We start from the raw sequence: 18,474 nt of genomic DNA, 5'->3' as shown, positions 1-18,474 counted from the left end.
CACCAAAACACAGATGGCGTCATGAGAAAAGAACATTATTTGGAGATATTGAAGCAACATCGAAAGACGTCAACCAGGAAGTTAAAGCTTGGGTGGACATTGGTCTTCCAAATGGGCAATGACCGTAAGCATCCAGCCAAATAATCTTCCAAATTTTAACTTAAATCAGACTAAAGGTTGATCCGATATAACTTCAGACAGTGAGAAAAAAAGGTGGATGTGTCTTTTTATTCAGTGTAAGTAAACATCTGGTTTCAAGTGAATGTGCATATGAATCTAAGTTATTTTGGGGGTTAGGTCAATCTGGTACAAGAACCATTACAGTGGGAGCATTGTCCACTGTTGAAAATTTGGCTGAGCCATACTTAGCTAATTATGAGGTAAACTGAGCCAAGCAATTCTTTTAGTAATTAAACCCTTCAGGAATTTTCAGATGACCCGATAAATGGACCAGCACAGATTCCGTTAAAGCTGGCTTTATTGTTTAGATATTAAAAGTAATCACACTCTTCAGAGAGACAGGCTGTTAAATACACAAATTAAAAGTCGCATCTGATTGAATACTATTACAAATCACTGAGCCCAGCCCTCTTTCTGCACACGCAAAAAAAAGGTCACTTTTTCTTCTCTACATGTTGAAGTATTTTGCTCATGTGCCTCATGGCTATAAGAGCTGTGAGGACGCAACACATGAAGAGACAGGGGAAGGACACACAAGCCCACCACAGCTGCTGTTCTCCAAACACACCCAGCACTGCGTCCCGTCGCCTGGCGTGGTCCAGAAACAAAGCCTCCAGCTGGAACACGGTGCACAGGGACAGGAACAGGTGGAACACCTGATGACCCTGGCCCACAAAGTCACAGCGGCCGGGGAAAAAACGCTCCGGAATTGGACAGGAGAAGAAGAAGGCAGCCAAAATGAATGAGCCAATCTGCAGGGCGTGAAAGGGGAGGGAGGTCTCCTGTGACCAGGGGACGGTGAGCAGACGGTGGGCTATGGGGCTAATATCTAGCGCGTAGGCCAGGCTGGTGGGGATCAGCTGGCAGATTTTACGCTGCAGCGGATACGGCCGCCTGTACCTGGCCTTCGCAAAACAGCAGCCGGCGCAGGAGAGCCACCCAAAGAAGGCAGCACCGGGCAGAAACATCAACCCAATGCTGTCTCTCCACGCTGGCTCAGAGGAGTAGAAGTAATGGCCGAGTGAGCAGCCGTACTGGTACACCGCCACACCCACGTAGTCCAAAAAGAAGAAGTAGTAGTGCGCACGCTCAGAATGAGACTGCAGGAGGTGAGCTGCCACGCTGAGGCACAGATATGTGAGAGAAGACACCATGAAGAGGGCGAGAGGCAGGGAGGCTGCATCCAAGGTGTACCCCAGGGCGCCCACGTTGGCCCACCAGAGAAGCAGCAGTGCTGGAGCTGCGAGCAAGTGAGTCCACACATTCAGGGTTTCATTGTGACGCTGGAAGAGGCTCAGGAGGTAGCAGCGCCAGTCTTGCTGGATGGGGCGGTAGCCCGACAGGATGTAGGGCTCTCGGAACAGAGCGGGGACCTGGGAGGCAGCAACGGTGGGGCAAGGTGATGGCAGGGAGGAAGGGAGGAGGTCAGAGAGGCGAAGGAGTCGGCTGAGTTGCTTGACGCTCGGCGTCAAGGTGCTGAACCCCTGCAGAATGTCAGCCGACATGACTTCTGATTGTTACCTTAACCCTGTGGATGAAGGAAAAAGAGTTAGTAAAGGATTTCTGGATTCTACACTGTTTAGCACTGGATGCTTTATACTGAACCTTTTGTGCATAAGACAGTTTCTGTTAAGCTAATTTTAATTATTTTTTTCAAAGGGGCACATTCATGAGTGGCATCAATTTTATGGAAATCTTTGAACTTAATGTTTTCACATACAGGAAAGAACTTAAAAGTGAGAACAGTGCTCTACTAAGTGTTACTTACCCTCAAAAGTGAGAGCATGGGGTCAGTGGAGTGTGTTTTCAGATCTGGAAGCATGTACATGACATCATCAATATGCTAACTGATGCATGACACCCTGTTTTTTTTTTGTTGTAATAAGTGATGAATGATTGAGAAGCAGTTCATGTTATAACTACGAACACAAAAGGCTTCAAGCTTTATTGTTTGGACTGAACATAGAACTACATTTTGTTTGGAATAATTCTTTGTCAATGTTGATCACAGCATCTCGATTGATGGTCCAACTACGTCACATAGCCTGTCTGACGTGGCTCGAACGGTTTAAATCCTACCTTCCTGGAAGAACTGTCTTGTGTGGTATCACAGGGCTTAGTTTTGGAACATCTTCTCTTTCTTTTATACATCTTAGGCAAGATGATCAGGCAGTTCCCTAACGTGTCTCACCATTTATATGCTGATGATATTCAGGTGTGTTGTTCTTTTAAGTCTACTGAATATCTAAATTTGTCCTGCTTGATAAACTTCGTCAGTCGTCTTAAACAGGTAGAAACACTTTTCTCCTCTGAGAACTAAATAATGGAAATCAGACAATTTCTTGGTGTGCTGGCCTCCTCTGTCATTCCCAGCCTTGGCATCATCTTTGATTCCACATCGTCATTGGAGTTCCACTCTCCTGGTTTAACCAGAAACTACTTCTTTCAGCAAAGAAATATTTCAAAGCTTTGAACTTTGGCATGTAAAGTTAAATTAGAAATGATAATTCACGCTTTTATTTCTTCTCGTCTTGTCGTTTGATGTCTTCAGATTGTCTACCGGTACGTAGTAGGATTCATTTTGAATTTTTGGTCTTTACTTTCAGAGCCTTGTGTGGTCACGCTATATCACCGACTATTTAGAGCCATATCTTGTGGTTTGAGACTGTCTGGCCAAAGGCTTTTCCATGAACTCGTTCTAAAACCAGACGTGGTAGGTCCGTTAGAGACATGTTAGATATCGGTTTTGTTTTATGGTTGCGTTGCTGTTAACCACCATATTGTTTTATCCAGTGAAAAATCGCTATACAAATACAGTTCACCTCACCTCACCTGCTTTCTGTGCTTAAAATTCCTCTAGTAGAGGCACGTCTAACCCACATGGTGTCGTGCCCTGTCCAAACAAAGGTGAAGACAGTCTCCTGCATGCGTCCCCAACAATAGCTGAGGTATGTGGTCCGACTTGTAAGAATCCCCACCTCTAATGACAGCTACTGGAAGGAATCCAAGCCAACGCCAATGTTGTCACTGGCTACATGTGAATGGAGCTGTCGCTTCTGCTGAAGGGTGTGCCATTACCTCGACTTCTGAATTGTTTGGCAACACAATCTGAACAGCACACATCTGACCTTGAGATTTCATAGAAACCATAGGATATCTGGAGGATTCACAAATTACCGTGAGAAATTTGTTTTTAAAAGTGTGTGTTTTTTTTAAGACTACACGTGTTCTCTTCAATGCCGGTCGACTTTGTTGACCTCATTGATATTCAAATAAATAAACGCCTACAATCATACACAAGAAGAAACATTGTATGTTGGACTCTTTGTGCGGCGGTTTTTGTGCATGAAAACACGACTTCCATGGCGGCATCATCTGTGTTAGAAAAGAATAAAGCGGTTTTGAGAAGGAGGAGGAACAACTTTTTACCTGCAGCTGCCGAACAGGACGGACACCTGCTGCTCTCCCGAACTCTCGCGTCCCTTCAACCAGCCGGTGGGGAAGAGGACCGTTCACGCTTCCCTGCACGTCCAGACGACTCCTACATGTTGGGCCGAGGAGGAGGTCCGGTTCGGGAGGAAACCGGCAGAAAAGCCCAGCGGTTGACCCGAAGCGGCAGCCCCGGAGAGCAGGCAGTGTGGGCGGGGTTTGACTGGCCAGGAACGCCCTCCAGGGAGCCTTAGCAACCAAAAATGAATACAAGGCGTTTTATCCATCCATCCATTTTCTGCGCCCCCTTCGAGGCCTGCTGGTGTCTGTCTCCAGCGAACGGTCAGGGCGAGAGGCGGGGGGTCACCCTGGACAGGTCGCCTGTCTGTCGCAACAACGCGTTTGCAAATTCAAAAATGATGCACTAAAAATGTTTCATTTTAATTTAAATGTAAGTTGTTTGATTCGTTCTTACATTTACAAAATGTCAAAACATTAAAAATGTAGCTCCTCCACTATTTTAGTCTAGTTTCTAAATCAAATACACTTGGCATAAGAGAAAAAATGATAATAACGTAAAAGTAGCTTTTCAGCAAGAGAAATGTTTTTTTTTTTTTGTCTTTCTTGAATATATAAAAACGTAGTGGCTCCGCTGACAGATTTTTCGCTTAAAACATGAAAAATGTCTTGTTATAAGTGGGAAATGAATATGCCAGTGAAACTAATTCTTCTTCTTTTTAAAAAAATCTATACTCAAGAATTATTGAATTAAAACAAATTTAACTGTCTTGCTGAAAAGCAATTATTATTTTTTTATTTTTGTCTTATTTCAAGTCATATTTGCACTAGAAACTAGACAAAAATTCGTGGTAAGATATATATCTTAGTTGAGCAAATCTCAATCTCGTTGTAATCTGTTGATGACAATGACAAATAAATCTTATCTTATCTTATATATTTTTTTTACTCCATTGATTCAATCCATAGAGTGAGGGATACATTTCAGGTGTTTATTTCTGTTCAATTTGATGACTAATAATAATAATAGTTATTAATATAATAATAATAATGGTTATTATTATTATTATTATTATTATAAACTGAAATTCAGTTTTTCAGAAAATTTTGAAAATCCCATCAGATCAATAACAAATGGGTTTTAATAAACAAATGTCTGCATAACAAAGCTGCAAGCTCTGCTGCAATAACTCAAAAGAAAAGAAAGAAAAACCTGAATCATGTGTGTAATAAATCTGGGCAGCATGTAAGTTTAATTCTTTTTAACTTAATTACTGACAGAAACACATCTGATGTATTCCAATGTATTGAAATGCTAAGTTCTTTTAATTTGATATTTTTCTATGCAACGTAACTAAAAACAGGTTTTCAAAACTCCTCTTAGCACTTTTCTTTTTGGGGTATTTTTCAACTAACACGAAGTAGAGAATAACTGAAGAGCCTAAGGAAATTACAAATGGATTTAAAATCCTCTGCAAATAAAACAATCGGTGTAGTGTGGCATCTGCATTCACTTCCCAAAATAGCTCAAGCTCAGTCACATTGGATTGACAGCGTCTGTGACCAACAATCTTCCAGTTTTCTCGCTAGATTGAAATATTTCCTTTGAGTAGGCCATTCTAACAATATAAAAATGCTCTCGTTTTAGCCACCCCATTGTAGCCCTGGCTGCATGTTTATTGTTGTTATCCTGATGGCCTGGTTTCCATGTTTTGCAGCTTCTCTTCCGGGAATGCCCTGGATTGATCTTCATCCATCAATTAGAATCTATAGAATATCACAGCGGCAAAGGACTCCATTAATATTTCGATAGGTTATAATATTTAATCATGCATTCAAACTGTGATGTCCAGAACTGTTTTTTTTGGTATGTTTGATTCTAAGTGCTTTTGGAAGAGGTTGTGTTAATTGATCTTTTTATGTTCATTTTATTTTTTATTTTCTTCTCTTTTTTTCAGGTTTTCAGTCTTTTCAGGTAAATTTTGTGGCAGTAGTTGCCTTTATTTGCGGCATTTAGACAAGGGGACAGAGGTAGTCGGGAATCGAACCCCGGACGCTGCGAGGACGTAATGACGCTCATTCTACTGCTTTGCCCACCAGTACATTCATATAATCTTTGTGGCTAGTTTTGTCCCAGTGTTGACTTGTGATGGGTGAAAAAAAATCTTTTTTTGTCGCCATCTCCTGGACAAAATGAAAAACGCACACTCTTCGTGTCGTTCCCTCGCCCACTAACGGCCCCGCCTCTTCCTGCTCGTTTTCGCGGCACTTCTCCGCGAGGGCGGAGTCACGCTGTCCATTGGACAACTTCACGTTGACCCTGCGAGTATGCAAACAGGACGTGTCGCGTCGGACCAATCGCGTGTCACGCTTCATTCGCTCGCGGGACGCAGTGGCGCGAAAAGCTTTCGGTCGGTCGATCAAGCAGCAGCGCGGAAGAGCAGCTCCGAGTGTTTAGCAGCTTTTTTTTTAGAAGAAAGTAACTAATCGGACGAAAATGGCAACCGACACCACAGATGACCGGGAGATGAGGGAAGCTCAGAGGGACTACCTGGATTTTCTGGACGACGATGTGAGTGACGCTTTCCCCCCCTGCCCCGTTAAAAAACATCAACAACAAAGGACATTCATTTGCAGTTACAAAAAAGCATGTGGCTTGATTATGTAATCTAATAATTTGGAAAACAGAAAACAAAGAACATATTTCTCAGCTTGAAAGTAACAGCGGTTCTTATAATCTTGTTGAAGTTCATGCAAACGTCAACGCGCATTTTTATTTTTAGTTTAGTTTCGTTATACAGAGATGTCACTGCTTCGTCAAACGTTAACTTCCGGGTGTGGTGTTTTTTTTTCTTCAAATTATTATTATTTTTCTTCAAATCGCAGCAAGACCAGGGCATTTACCAAAGCAAAGTCCGGGATATGATCAGCGAGAATAAAGCCCGGCTCATCGTGAACGTCAACGACCTGAGGAGGCGCAACGAGACCCGGGCTGCGAAGTAAGACACGCAGGATCACAGGATCTGAATGCTAATTACCAAAACATGAAATGATCTGAGCCTTTAACACCAAATAAAAGCATCTCTCAGTCAGAGAAAGTAAATAACTTTTTTTTAGATTGGCGTATTCAAGGAGGTAGCTCTCTACTGCCTCTTGTGGCCGAAAATCTCTTCCACGGGAACAAGCAACATAGCCGGAGTTAGCTTGGTGGTTTTACCTTCCAGCAGGATAAAAACCCTAAACACCCACAAAATGGAAAGGTTTAGATAAGTGTATTCATATGTTTGAATGGACTAGTCAAAGTCTAGACCTAAATCCAGTTGGCAAGACTTGGAAATGTATCTTCATAAATGGCTGCCATGTTATCCAACTGTGCCTGACCTGTTTTTCACAGTAAAAACATTTTTTCTAGGTATAAAGATAGTTGTCTAATCTCTCTTCCTGTCCCTCAGACTGATGAGCAACGCGTTCGAGGAGCTGCTGGCGTTCCAGCGGGCTCTGAAGGACCTGGTGGCCTCGGTGGACGGCACCTACGCCAAGCAGCACGAGGAGTTCTTCATCGGCCTGGAGGGGAGCTTCGGCTCCAAGCACGTCTCCCCACGCACCCTGACCTCCCGCCTGCTGGGCAGCATGGTGTGTGTGGAGGGCATCATCACAAAGTGTGAGTTTCGCCGTTCCGATTTCCAGTGGGGACTGCTGGCACAAGAAAATGCGTACCTTGGTCTTATCTTTCGTTAAAATAGTAGACTATCCAAATTAAACCGATGGTTACAATTTGATGAATTTGAAATGGAATACCTTCAGATACTTACCTATATGTGTTGGTGTCCTTGAAGGCAGTGTTTGTTCAACCGAGCTCTTTGAACAGCTGAGTGGTTGTCACGGGAGATTGAAGGATTTCCCAAACATGCGAAAAAGAATCAGGGCAACACTGGTGGTGCGTCTTTGATGATGGAATGACATTAGAGCATTATTTAAAGCTCACAAAAGTCCATTCTACATAATCTTGCCCCTTAAAGTGCATTTAGCTAAATTCTTAAGATTAATAAAATGGCTAAATTATTTCCCTTTTGCTTTAGCGCCACCTAGTGTCATCTGTGCACATTCCTGCAGATTTGTTAGATTTCCATGTGTTTTCATTGTTTGCGTGAACATTCCAGGTTCCCTGGTTCGTCCCAAAGTGGTGCGCAGCGTCCACTACTGTCCTGCCACCAAGAAGACGATGGAGAGGAAGTACACAGACCTGACCTCGTTGGACGCCTTCCCCTCCAGCGCCATTTACCCCACTAAGGTACGCACTCGAAGGAGGTCCCTTCTGAAGCGTTGTGGCGAAAACCCGCCGAATATTCATCGTGAATGTTCTGACAGGACGAGGAGAACAACCCTCTGGAGACGGAATTCGGCCTGTCCATCTACAAGGACCACCAGACCATCACGGTGCAGGAGATGCCGGAGAAGGCGCCGGCAGGCCAGCTGCCTCGCTCCGTGGACATCATCCTGGACAACGACCTGGTGGACGTGGTCAAACCGGGAGATCGGGTGCAGGTGATTGGAACGTACCGCTGCCTGCCGGGGAAGAAGGGAGGATTCACCTCCGGCACGTTCAGGTGGGGCTGGTGCGAGAAATACCGGGCTGGATGTTGACGCGGTTATATTATTAGATTGATTCATTCAGGGTCTCTGCAGGTTGCAGCAAGTTTTGAATATGACCGGCGCAAGTTGGTTGGACAAGTTTGAATTGTCCACCGGAGGGCGCCAAACAAGCGCAGTATTTAAACAGCAGGTCTTTGAGTGCAACGCTGAGGTTGAGGCATCAAGTGATGCTCTGGGGGATAGGGTTTTTTTTTGTTTCCTTACATTTTTTTTTATCATACACTGAAAGTGTCAAAATAAACCAGCTCATAAGAACACACTGTACAGACCCAGTACACCGTCACCTTCCTAAAATAATGGTTATTTTTATTAGGTGATTTATTATTATTTTTTGTCTGAATCATCTTTTGGCAGTACAAGTGCAGGGGTGATTTTAATTTTTAATTTGTTTTTTCTCCAGTTACGTTTTTTTTTTTTTTAAATCACACATTTATTGAAAGTGTTAAAATTAAAAGAACTAACACAAATGTGTTGCCACAACATAGTAAAAGAGGAAGGAGAACAATAAGACAAAAACAAATTTAACTTCTGTCAATATTCCAGGTATTGACAGAATACCATTTTCCATTTTCTCTATGGAAAATGGAAAAAAAATTTATCTCAGGGACTTTTTTTTTTTTAATCATTACCATGCAAAATGCATTTTGTAATCAGCAACTGATTCAAAGTTGTTGTATTTGTCTCGCCTCTGCCCCCTGCAGGACCATCATGATAGCGTGCCACGTGAAGCAGATGAGCAAAGAGGTGTCTCGGTCGTTCTCTGCCGACGACGTGGCCAAGATCAGGAACTTCAGCCGGATCCGCTCTGTGGTAAGTATGAAACCCGGCGGGCGTTGAAGGGGAAACGTATGTGAAGGCGCTGAGTCGGCTCCTCCTCTTTCAGAATGTGTTTGACCAGCTGGCCCGCTCGCTGGCGCCCAGCATCCACGGCCACGACTACATCAAGAAGGCCATCCTCTGCATGCTGCTGGGCGGTGTGGAGAAGGTCCTGGAGAACGGCACGCGTATCCGAGGAGACATCAACGTCCTGCTCATCGGTACCTCAGCCGCATTCCCCATGATTCTGTTCAGAGGGAGGCTGCGCAGTTTCCAGCTCAGAATGGCACCTAATTTTCCAGAATTTAGCAAAATTATAGTTTTTTTTTTAAACCACTGTGGATGTTTGAGTGCTAAATGTTTGCAAGAATGCAAGTTCCCATCTCTGTGTTTCAGATTGCTGACTTTTGATTCAGTGGAATAGTCATGTGGACTAAACTAGTAACTTCAACCAAAAGTCATCAATAAATTTAGGAGGAATAAATGTGGCCTTGTTATGTGGAAGCCCTGATAATATCAGAGTTAATATCAGGGCTTCTATGTATGGAATTGGGTTTTTATTGTTTCAAATTTAAGATAAGGTTTTTTTTTGGAGATGTCACTATTTAAGTCATTGATCAGTTGCTAACAGCTAAAACCATTCAGAATTTTTTATTTTTGTAAGTGAATCTGTATTAGATCCAGATTTTTAACGTGGTAGACTTGAGCTGTGGTGGGGAAATGTGTGGTGTTTGTTTTTCTTTCTGCTGAATCAGGGAGAGCTTTGATTTGTGTGGCAGAATCATATGATAAAACCCAACTAGGTGGATGAAATGTCTTAAATCTGACAGGAAAATAGAGATATTTTATTTTTATTTTGTAATTGAGATATTTGTTTAAAAAAAAAAAAAATCTATGTAAAAACCAAATGGCAAATTTCCACACTAGGAATTTTGAATTCAAATACATACCTTGTTCGTTTTTGGAAAATATTTCCTCTTCACGTTTGCTCTCCTTCAGGCGACCCATCGGTGGCCAAATCCCAGCTGCTGCGCTACGTCCTCCACACGGCGCCCAGAGCCATCCCCACCACCGGCCGAGGCTCCTCCGGCGTGGGTCTGACCGCTGCCGTCACCACCGATCAGGAGACCGGTACTGTCCTCTCGCTTTCTCTCCCACCGCCCAAACAAACTGGTTCTTCTGCTTTTGAATCTGGCAGCCTATCGATTCTTTCCCTCCGTCAGGAGAGCGGCGCCTGGAGGCGGGTGCAATGGTGCTGGCCGACCGCGGCGTGGTGTGCATCGACGAGTTCGACAAGATGTCTGACATGGACCGCACGGCCATCCATGAAGTGATGGAGCAGGGCCGGGTCACTATCGCCAAGGCTGGCATCCACGCCCGGCTCAACGCCCGCTGCTCCGTGCTGGCAGCAGCCAACCCGGTCTACGGCAGGGTGAGTTAAAAACCGCGCCTCTGCGTCCTGCGGTGAAACGCTTTCGCTCACCTTCCTGCTCCGTCTCCTCCACAGTACGACCAGTACAAAACCCCCATGGAGAACATCGGCCTGCAGGACTCGCTGCTGTCGCGTTTCGACCTGCTCTTCATTATGCTGGACCAGATGGACCCCGAGCAGGACCGCGAGATCTCGGACCACGTGCTGAGGATGCACCGTTACCGCGACCCCCGCGAGCAGGAGGGAGCAGGTACCGAACATCACCGGCTGTAAGACCGCCACTCCCGGTCGGGACCCCATATTCTGACACTGTTCTTGCATCCAGCCATGGCGCTGGGCGGGTCGGTGGACGTGCTGGCTACGGATGACCCGGACGCCATGACGGAGGAGCATGAGGAGCTGCAGATTTACGAGAAACACAACAACCTGCTGCACGGAAGCAAGAAGAAGAAGTAAGGCTTTAACATGGTTTCTTCAAGTCTCACAAACTCGAATTTAAGGCTTTTTGAGACCATTATACCTGGAATTTAAGACCGGCATTATGACAGAAATGTACAAGAGAAAATTGCATATTGTCATCACTCCTAAAAATAATGCTTAAAAGACCTTTTGGAAAGAAAGAGGTGGGTTTATTTTTTCTTTTTGCAAAAATTGACTTGCACCATTATTTTATTGAGGTGACAGTATTTTCATAACATCGGCAAGATTTTTGGTACAAAAGGGCACGCAACAGCTGTGACTCAGTGGTAAATATGAACATTGTCCAGTCAACTGGCATTAGATTTGCACATTCCTTTGATGTACATAAGATGTACATATACGCTAGTTAGCAGTAGCCTTAACTGCCTTGAGTCCGAACGGAATGAAAATATCTGTCGACTCAAATATAAAACAAACCACATAGAAAATACAAAATGAAATGGAACCTGATTCACGTATTTTAAAACCATTTCAAGGCCTTTATTTCAGGTTTATGAATTGAAGTGTTTTTAAGGACATCCTGAGTAATGTTTTAGGAAGTGACTGAAGTGCAAGAGGTGTGCAAACAATAAGATGTTCGCTTTGTTCCAGGGATAAAATTTTGAGTAAGGAGTTCATGAGGAAGTACATCCATGTCGCTAAGATTATCACCCCTGTGCTGACCGAGGAAGCAGCCAATCACATCGCAGAGGAGTACTCCCGGCTGAGGAGTCAGGAGCAGCTGGCGGCCGATGTCGCCCGGGTGAGCGACTCAGATCAACCTTCAAACTAAATTGATTTTATTCTTCAATTAAATTTTCAGTTTTAAAAAATTTTAATTTGAGAAAATCTGTATTATTTTTTTTTCTTCCCCATCAATGTACAGTTTGGGTTTCCGTAGTTCAGATAGATGTCAGCCCACACAGAGTATCATCTTTTTTTGAAAGGTGTGAATTTTTATTTGGACTTTAAATTCAAGTCAACAGACAGAAGGGACGATTGAAATTAAAGCCGTTTTTTCTACTTTTTTTTTTTCCTGTCATTCCGATTTTTTTTTTTAAGAAAAAGTGAGAGAAATCAAATTTAGTATTTAAAAGAATCTATTTTATTTTTAGCATATGGCGCCTAACATTACTGTAAACGTTACTCTTAAAATAAAATAAAAGAAAAACACCCCAGAACTCTGACTCCTCCTCTTTCCCTGCCCAGACCTCTCCTGTGACGGCCCGTACTCTAGAGACCCTGATCCGCCTCTCCACGGCGCACGCCAAGGCCCGCATGAGCAAGGCGGTGGAGCTGGAGGACACGGAGGTTGCCGTGGAGCTGGTCCAGTTCGCCTACTTTAAGAAGGTTTGTCATCCGTTAAGCACTCCCAACAGAAATGGATCAAGAACTTCCAAAAAGCTTGGCTGCATTGTTGTTGTGCCCTTTGTCATTTAGGTTCTGGAGAAGGAGAAGAAGCGCACGAGGAAGGAGCGCGACTCTGACTCAGAGGAAGATGACGGCGAAGAGGCGCCTCCCAGTCAACGCTCGCAAAGAACTCGGAAGAGGTACCAACACACACATCCTTGAACTTTGTGTTGACGTCCATTTATTTTTAACCTTAGCTAAAACTTAATTCACACCATACTTGTTAATCTGACTAGTAGAGTTCATTAGAACAGCAAAAAACTGAGGACAGGGTAAAGGATCTAATTGTCCACAATCTTTATTTGTTAGTAAATATTGTGAAAGTGGTTCTCTATATGTTGTATATGCAAGTACACACAATATGGCAAAGTGTCCTCACAATTACAACTGTCCCCACAATGTTGGTTGTTCGTCAACAGTAAGTCCTCATGATGATGGCAAAGCAAACACACACATACACACTTACTCATATTCTGACTTTGTATCGACTTTCATTCATTTTAGTAACTACATTTATGGCTAACCATTACCAGCATATTTCTAACTTTAATCAAAACCTGATTCACACCATACCTGTAAACCTACCACTATAAAAAGTGGGGTCTACCACATTCTAACCAGAATTTGGCCCCTTAAGGTCCAACGATCTTCAGAAGGTTTGGTGAATATGCCAGAAAAGGTCCTCAGGGGGCCTCAAAGCTTGACGTATTAAGCTTTCATACCTTTTATTTTCCTTAATTCTTAATGTTGCAACCACAAATATGGATGTTTCTATTGAGATTTTATGGACACTTTGTGGCAAGAGGAGAAATGGGGTGTGACTTTTAATATTTTTTGTAGTTAACAAACTGAATACAGTTCCCTTTATTCTGGTTCCCTACAACAAAATTCAGTCAATTCTCTGGCATTTAAGATACAGTAGTTTGATTGGACTAAATGCCAGAATGTTCAACAGGTTGGGGTGCTTGTTGCTCAGATGAGTGATATTTCTTCCTTGTGTCATGCAGGGGGCGCCAAGGCTCTCAGAGTAGCGAGCCCTACAGCCCATATGACTTCAGTGAAGAACAAGATGTCCCTCAGAGTAAGCGGATGTCTCATCGTCCCACATTGCTTTCTAAATGACTGAACTGAAAACCTCATTTTTCAGAGTATGAGCCAGCTCTTTCTCACAGGCTGGCTCCTCTCTAACCTTATTCTGCACCAAATGTGTAGGAAATACTTCCTGTTGTGCTCTGAATTCACTAATCACAAGATTTTCAGTTTGAAGTCTCACTCTGAGCTTTATTTTATAGTTCAAGCTGGCACCCCAAAACCAGCCAAACCCCAGCAACAGGCGGAGGAGGAACCCATGGAGGCCACGTCACAAGCTGAAGGCGCCGAACTCTCAGCTGAGAGGTACGCCACTGATGTTTCTACAGCTCCTTCATGTGAAGTTTGCCCTAATGATGTGTCTGCAATCACGGTTTCTCCTGACCTCTTCTTCCAGGCTGAAGGAGTTCAAGTCGTCTCTGTTCGGCGTTTTCCAGTCGGCTCACACGCAGTCTGTGAAAATGACGAAGCTCATGGAAGAGGTCAACAAAGAGCGGGAGAGCCGCTTCACGGAGCCCGAGGTCCGTGCCGCCCTGGCCCGCATGCAGGACGACAACCAGGTCATGGTGGCCGACGACATCATCTTCCTCATCTGAGGAAGGATGAGTGTTCCCCAAAACCAAATTAAATATGGACATAAACACACTGGGTTGTTTCTGTTCGTGTCCTGAGGATTTTTTTATTGTGTCTTTGTGGTGTACCCACCCCGTCACCATTGGACAGGACAGCGCTGTGTTCTCATTCAGCATTCAGTGAAACAGACATGATGTGGAGTCCAGTTTTGTTAAAAATCTGTAAATAGTTTGTGTTTTTGTTTCTTAATAAATGTAGCTGATATAAAAAATAAAATTAAATGTTTTGGTGTGCTATAACTCAGTTCCTGTGTAGAACCAAGCTTTGTCCGTTATTCCAGCCAGAATAAGTTGAGTTTCTGCCTTGCGCTGTCAATGACGGAAACATCCAGTGAGCCCCAGCTTGAAATCCAAATTTTGATCTCCATTTTGACTTGAAATCCTTTAATAAATTTGCACTACATGGTGCTGTAACATTTGCCCTAATTTGTGTTTATCTCATGAATCCCAATAAAATACATTGACGCCTGTGGTTGATAAATGACAAATGTAAAGAGGTTCCATGGTTATGAATGGTCTCACAAGGTTATGGTGAGGGAAACTAGCACCAAATGAGCAAATTGTATTATTTAATTTAAACTTTGTATATGTCCAATGTCAGATCAGATGTTAAATGAAAATCTTGGATTAAAAGATTAGTAAATCTGTTTTGTATTAACTAAATGAGTCAGTGGCGGCTGGTCCTTAGGGGGCGCTGCACTCCAAGATGAGGAGGTTGGGGGAAAAAAAATCAAAGCATGAATGATTAAAATAACTCATTCAACAGTGAATTTTCCCTAACAGACTCTTATCATTTGTCTTATGTAGAGCTACTGATTGCGCTCCTGGTTGCTAGGGGAAAAATAAACATTTGGCCAATCAGGATTGTTGAATTTAATAGGACTGGTAAAAAAAATAAAAAATTACATGCTTTGTATAGAGGATCTGGGCTCTCGGCTGTTGAGAAACTATTGCTTCTTGGAGGCTTTAAATCTTACCCTTATGTATGTAATGCGCCAGTTTGACGCTATGTAGCTTACCGGAAATAGCCTCCGATGTAAACAATCGTCAACTACAAAGGGAGAAGTGCAAAGAGGGGGCCGTCGATGCTAATTCAATATTTGAAAGCCTAGCCAGCACAGACTGGATGGCTTCGTTGAATTTTCTCTATTGCCATTGCTGAAACAACAGCCAGACTACAATACTAAAACAGAACATTTACGTCATTTTTCGCTTCTTGTCTTTCTGTTCACTGATTGGCCAGGTCGAAAATTGGCCGGAGACAATCCTTGTCGCGGGGAGAGAGAGAGACCGGAAGCGAATTTTTTTTTTTCGAGCGGAATTGCACAGGAAGAAAATGGCCGTAATAGAAAGTTATTTGAAAATTTGGATCGCTGTGGTGAAAAAGCTGACAGCTAAAGGAAAGCTTAGACGAAATTCTCCACTTAAATGACAATGCAGAGGATTTTACAGATGGCCGCTAAGCTACAGCTTCTCCTGCATGCTGCTTATTCTGTTTTATTTATGTTAGCTATCATATTGTTCTGCTTTTTTAAAAAAGTTGTTTACTTTTTCTGTTCAAAAACTGCTGTAGATGGGTTTTGTTGCTCTTGTTAGCATGATGCTAACGTTGCTCTGGACAAATGTTCCAAAGATCTCCTTTTTTTTTTTGTAAATTGTAATGATGATACTCCTGTTGTATTTTTGGATATGTTCTAATGTTTGGTCGATATCATAATGTTTGTTGGGTCAGGTGGTCTTTGTGATGGCCATCTTCAATCAGAGTCTTCTTCAGATTGCAAGCATTCAGATAACTGGATGGTATGAGTTATGGCAGTTCATTTTCCTTTGGGATAAACAAAGCCATTTTGAATTTAGTTGTATTCGGCCTGAAAACTTGTTAGATTTAATCATTACCATGTTTGCATGAAAAATGAATATGACCAACTTCACCAACTTTGTTAAATTCTGAAATGTATTACTCATTTCTAAATGTTTGACAGGTCTGGCTTCCCAGGAGTTCAGTGACCTTGTAGTTTCTCTCAGATCTGAGGTTTGGAGGTTTAAACTATTCATGGTTAACAGCCGGTCCACGATGGTTCAACAATGGTCCTTATGTCATTGTGGTTTGTCTCAAAGTGATTTCATGATTTATGTTGTACATAATTTTCTTTTTTGTTGTGATGCTGTTTTTAGTGGAGGGTGATGTGTACTTTGAATTTTGTACTATTGTGACAACAATGAAAATGCTGATACGACTCTGTATTAATTCTCTTTTCGGTCCACAAAAAAATGCTGCTCTTGAAAAACTTTTGTATTTGAACATACATAAAAAAGTGTGATTTATATCACTAAACGGCATATAGAGACTTCATTTAATCATATTTTTGAATTTATTTTTATCTATTGAGGTTCTCCTGGAAAAAGACGGTGGAGAAAATGGTGAAAATATTAAGTTTTTTTTAACATTAATTGGAATTTATTGTGATGATAAATAAAAAAATGTTATAGGAAATTTTTTGCAATAAATGATCAATTAAAAGCCCTTTGTTACAGAACTTTTTTTAATTAATGTTTCTGTGTAACGCTCGTCCCCATGCAAATAAACAGTAAAGAACAACAAAAGGTCATCTCAACTCATTCCTTCATGTTGTCGCATTTAGATATTGTTCATTTCAAACCGAGTTGCTTACTTTGAATCAATTTCCTTGTGGACTTGGTGATCGAAAAAGATGGTCATTAGTTCAGGGAAACTCTGCTGTTTCCCGGAACAACCGTCACACGGTTGAACGTCTTCCTGCCTCCAAACCTCTGTTTCCAAGAAGTGATTGAAACCCCCATCGGATCCAGATCTCACTCTGCGTGGGGGGATGATCCTTTAACAACGTACGCTCCCGCACATGTTGCAAAATGACGCCGCGGGTTTGCGGATCTCTTTCATGCTCTTATTTGGATTTATTAAGTAGGCTGCTCTGAATCTCATCTGGTGAACTTTGCTCAGATTGACCTTTTTGATAGAAGTGCTTCACAGCAATCACTGCAACGTGTCTGAGGCGTACGCCGAGACTTTCAGTCTCTCATGACTTTGATCAGGCTGAAGATGTGATGAATAATCGCTTCTGCTTAAAATAATCTCTGCGCTTTTAGTAAATATGAAACAGGCCTTGAGCGCGACACCCACATTTGACACAAATCAGTGTAAAACAACAAAAAAATGAAGCTGGATTTGCCCCTGTCCCTGTGGAAACGCTGATTTTGTGTCTGAGAAGCATGTCCTATTGCAATACTAGAGGACTACGCATCATATTTACTTGCAAAAATTATACATAAACATCAGTATGTGTCTTTTGTCCTCCTGTGGTAACTGCAACAGAAACACAACCGAACACTTGGTTTGTTAAACTCTGTTTGTGATCAAGTGTTTCTAATTGCTTGAAGCTGTTTTTGCCTACTGGGTTCTGTTACGGGAAGGTCTTCTCTTTGCATGCGAGCTCACATTTGGATGGCGGCCTGCATTTTTGTAGTCGCAAGGGTTTCCATGCTTGCCTGGGTTTGCATTGAGGCCTCTGTTAGTATTCTGTCTCGTGTGATCATTGTGGGTGGCCTCTATCACCTCTGTTTTTGTGGAGCACCGTTTGCCTGGCCGCCTCTGTTTAGTCGGAGTCGTCAGTTTGCACGGACACGATTGGTCTTTTCACGAGGAACCTTTATGATGCTCATTTTTAATCTCTGCTCTCAGTTCTGCAACTTGACCCTTCAGAGATTTGATTGTTTCCTCCTGTTGTTCAAGGTTAGTCTTCAGCTGATTTTTTTATTAATTTTTTTTGGCAGATTCTCACTGCTCAAAGCATTTTTTTCCACCTGATGCTTAAGTCTGCAATTTGTAACCTTTATAAAATATATGTATATATTTTTACGTTTATTAAAATTGTCGCTACATCCTGACATTATGGTACGAGACAGATAATCTGTGGAGAAAAAAAAAATTGAGCTCCTCTGTCTTCTCTCAGTGCTAATTAGAAAATTGGTAAGTTGTTTTTCTACCATTAGCAGACTGAGCAGTGTATACATGAGCTTTATTGACAGCGCTAAGACCCTCCTGCTAGGTCTGAGTGGTTGTTTTTGACTTGAAGTGGTACATTTGTGTAGACGGCAATAGAAGCACTGGAAGGAGGTGGAGGAGATCAATATTTTCACAGATTATCTGCTTCATATTATAGCCTTTTAAGAAATATGTAAAAGAATGACAGATTTAAGGAACTGAAGCTCGTTCAGAACGCTCTCATTGACTGTAGCTGTGACTTTCTCTTGTGGTCTTGTGAGTTGGAAGCCACACAGTCAAACAGGGCCTGGGAGTGAGCCCACTCTGTTTGTTGG

At 42.5% G+C, this 18,474-nt stretch overlaps 2 protein-coding genes across 3 annotated transcripts; one reads left to right on the top strand and one right to left on the bottom strand.

Annotated features, from left to right (window-relative positions):
* Positions 1–295: 295 nt before the first annotated feature.
* Positions 296–4,405, bottom strand: LOC102227725 (membrane progestin receptor beta). 2 transcript variants are annotated; one of them, XM_023347342.1, is made up of 3 exons: positions 3,610–4,405; positions 1,949–1,992; positions 296–1,708 (listed from the first exon to the last, which is right to left on the bottom strand). In XM_023347342.1, exon 3 carries the CDS (start codon positions 1,683–1,685, stop codon positions 615–617), a length of 1,071 nt encoding a protein of 356 aa, XP_023203110.1. In that variant the 5' UTR covers positions 1,686–1,708; positions 1,949–1,992; positions 3,610–4,405; the 3' UTR covers positions 296–614. The 2 variants fall into 2 exon arrangements, with proteins under 2 accessions (XP_023203110.1, XP_005812639.1); XM_005812582.2 differs by lacking the exon at positions 1,949–1,992 and having other exon boundaries at positions 297–1,708; positions 3,610–4,403.
* Positions 4,406–4,863: 458 nt separating this feature from the next.
* Positions 4,864–14,888, top strand: mcm3 (minichromosome maintenance complex component 3). The gene is made up of 17 exons (XM_005812581.3): positions 4,864–6,199; positions 6,514–6,626; positions 7,080–7,288; positions 7,788–7,918; positions 7,996–8,234; positions 8,982–9,090; positions 9,164–9,317; positions 10,096–10,227; positions 10,320–10,528; positions 10,604–10,778; positions 10,854–10,980; positions 11,600–11,750; positions 12,197–12,337; positions 12,428–12,537; positions 13,405–13,478; positions 13,690–13,792; positions 13,884–14,888. Exons 1-17 carry the CDS (start codon positions 6,125–6,127, stop codon positions 14,080–14,082), a joined length of 2,451 nt encoding a protein of 816 aa, XP_005812638.1. The 5' UTR covers positions 4,864–6,124; the 3' UTR covers positions 14,083–14,888.
* Positions 14,889–18,474: the final 3,586 nt, after the last annotated feature.

This window comes from Xiphophorus maculatus, chromosome 15 (genome assembly GCF_002775205.1).
Source record: "Xiphophorus maculatus strain JP 163 A chromosome 15, X_maculatus-5.0-male, whole genome shotgun sequence".
NCBI classification, from domain to species: Eukaryota; Metazoa; Chordata; class Actinopteri; order Cyprinodontiformes; family Poeciliidae; genus Xiphophorus; species Xiphophorus maculatus.
The sequence above is the reverse complement of the archived record's forward strand: the minus strand, read 5'-3'. Positions and strand labels throughout refer to the sequence as shown.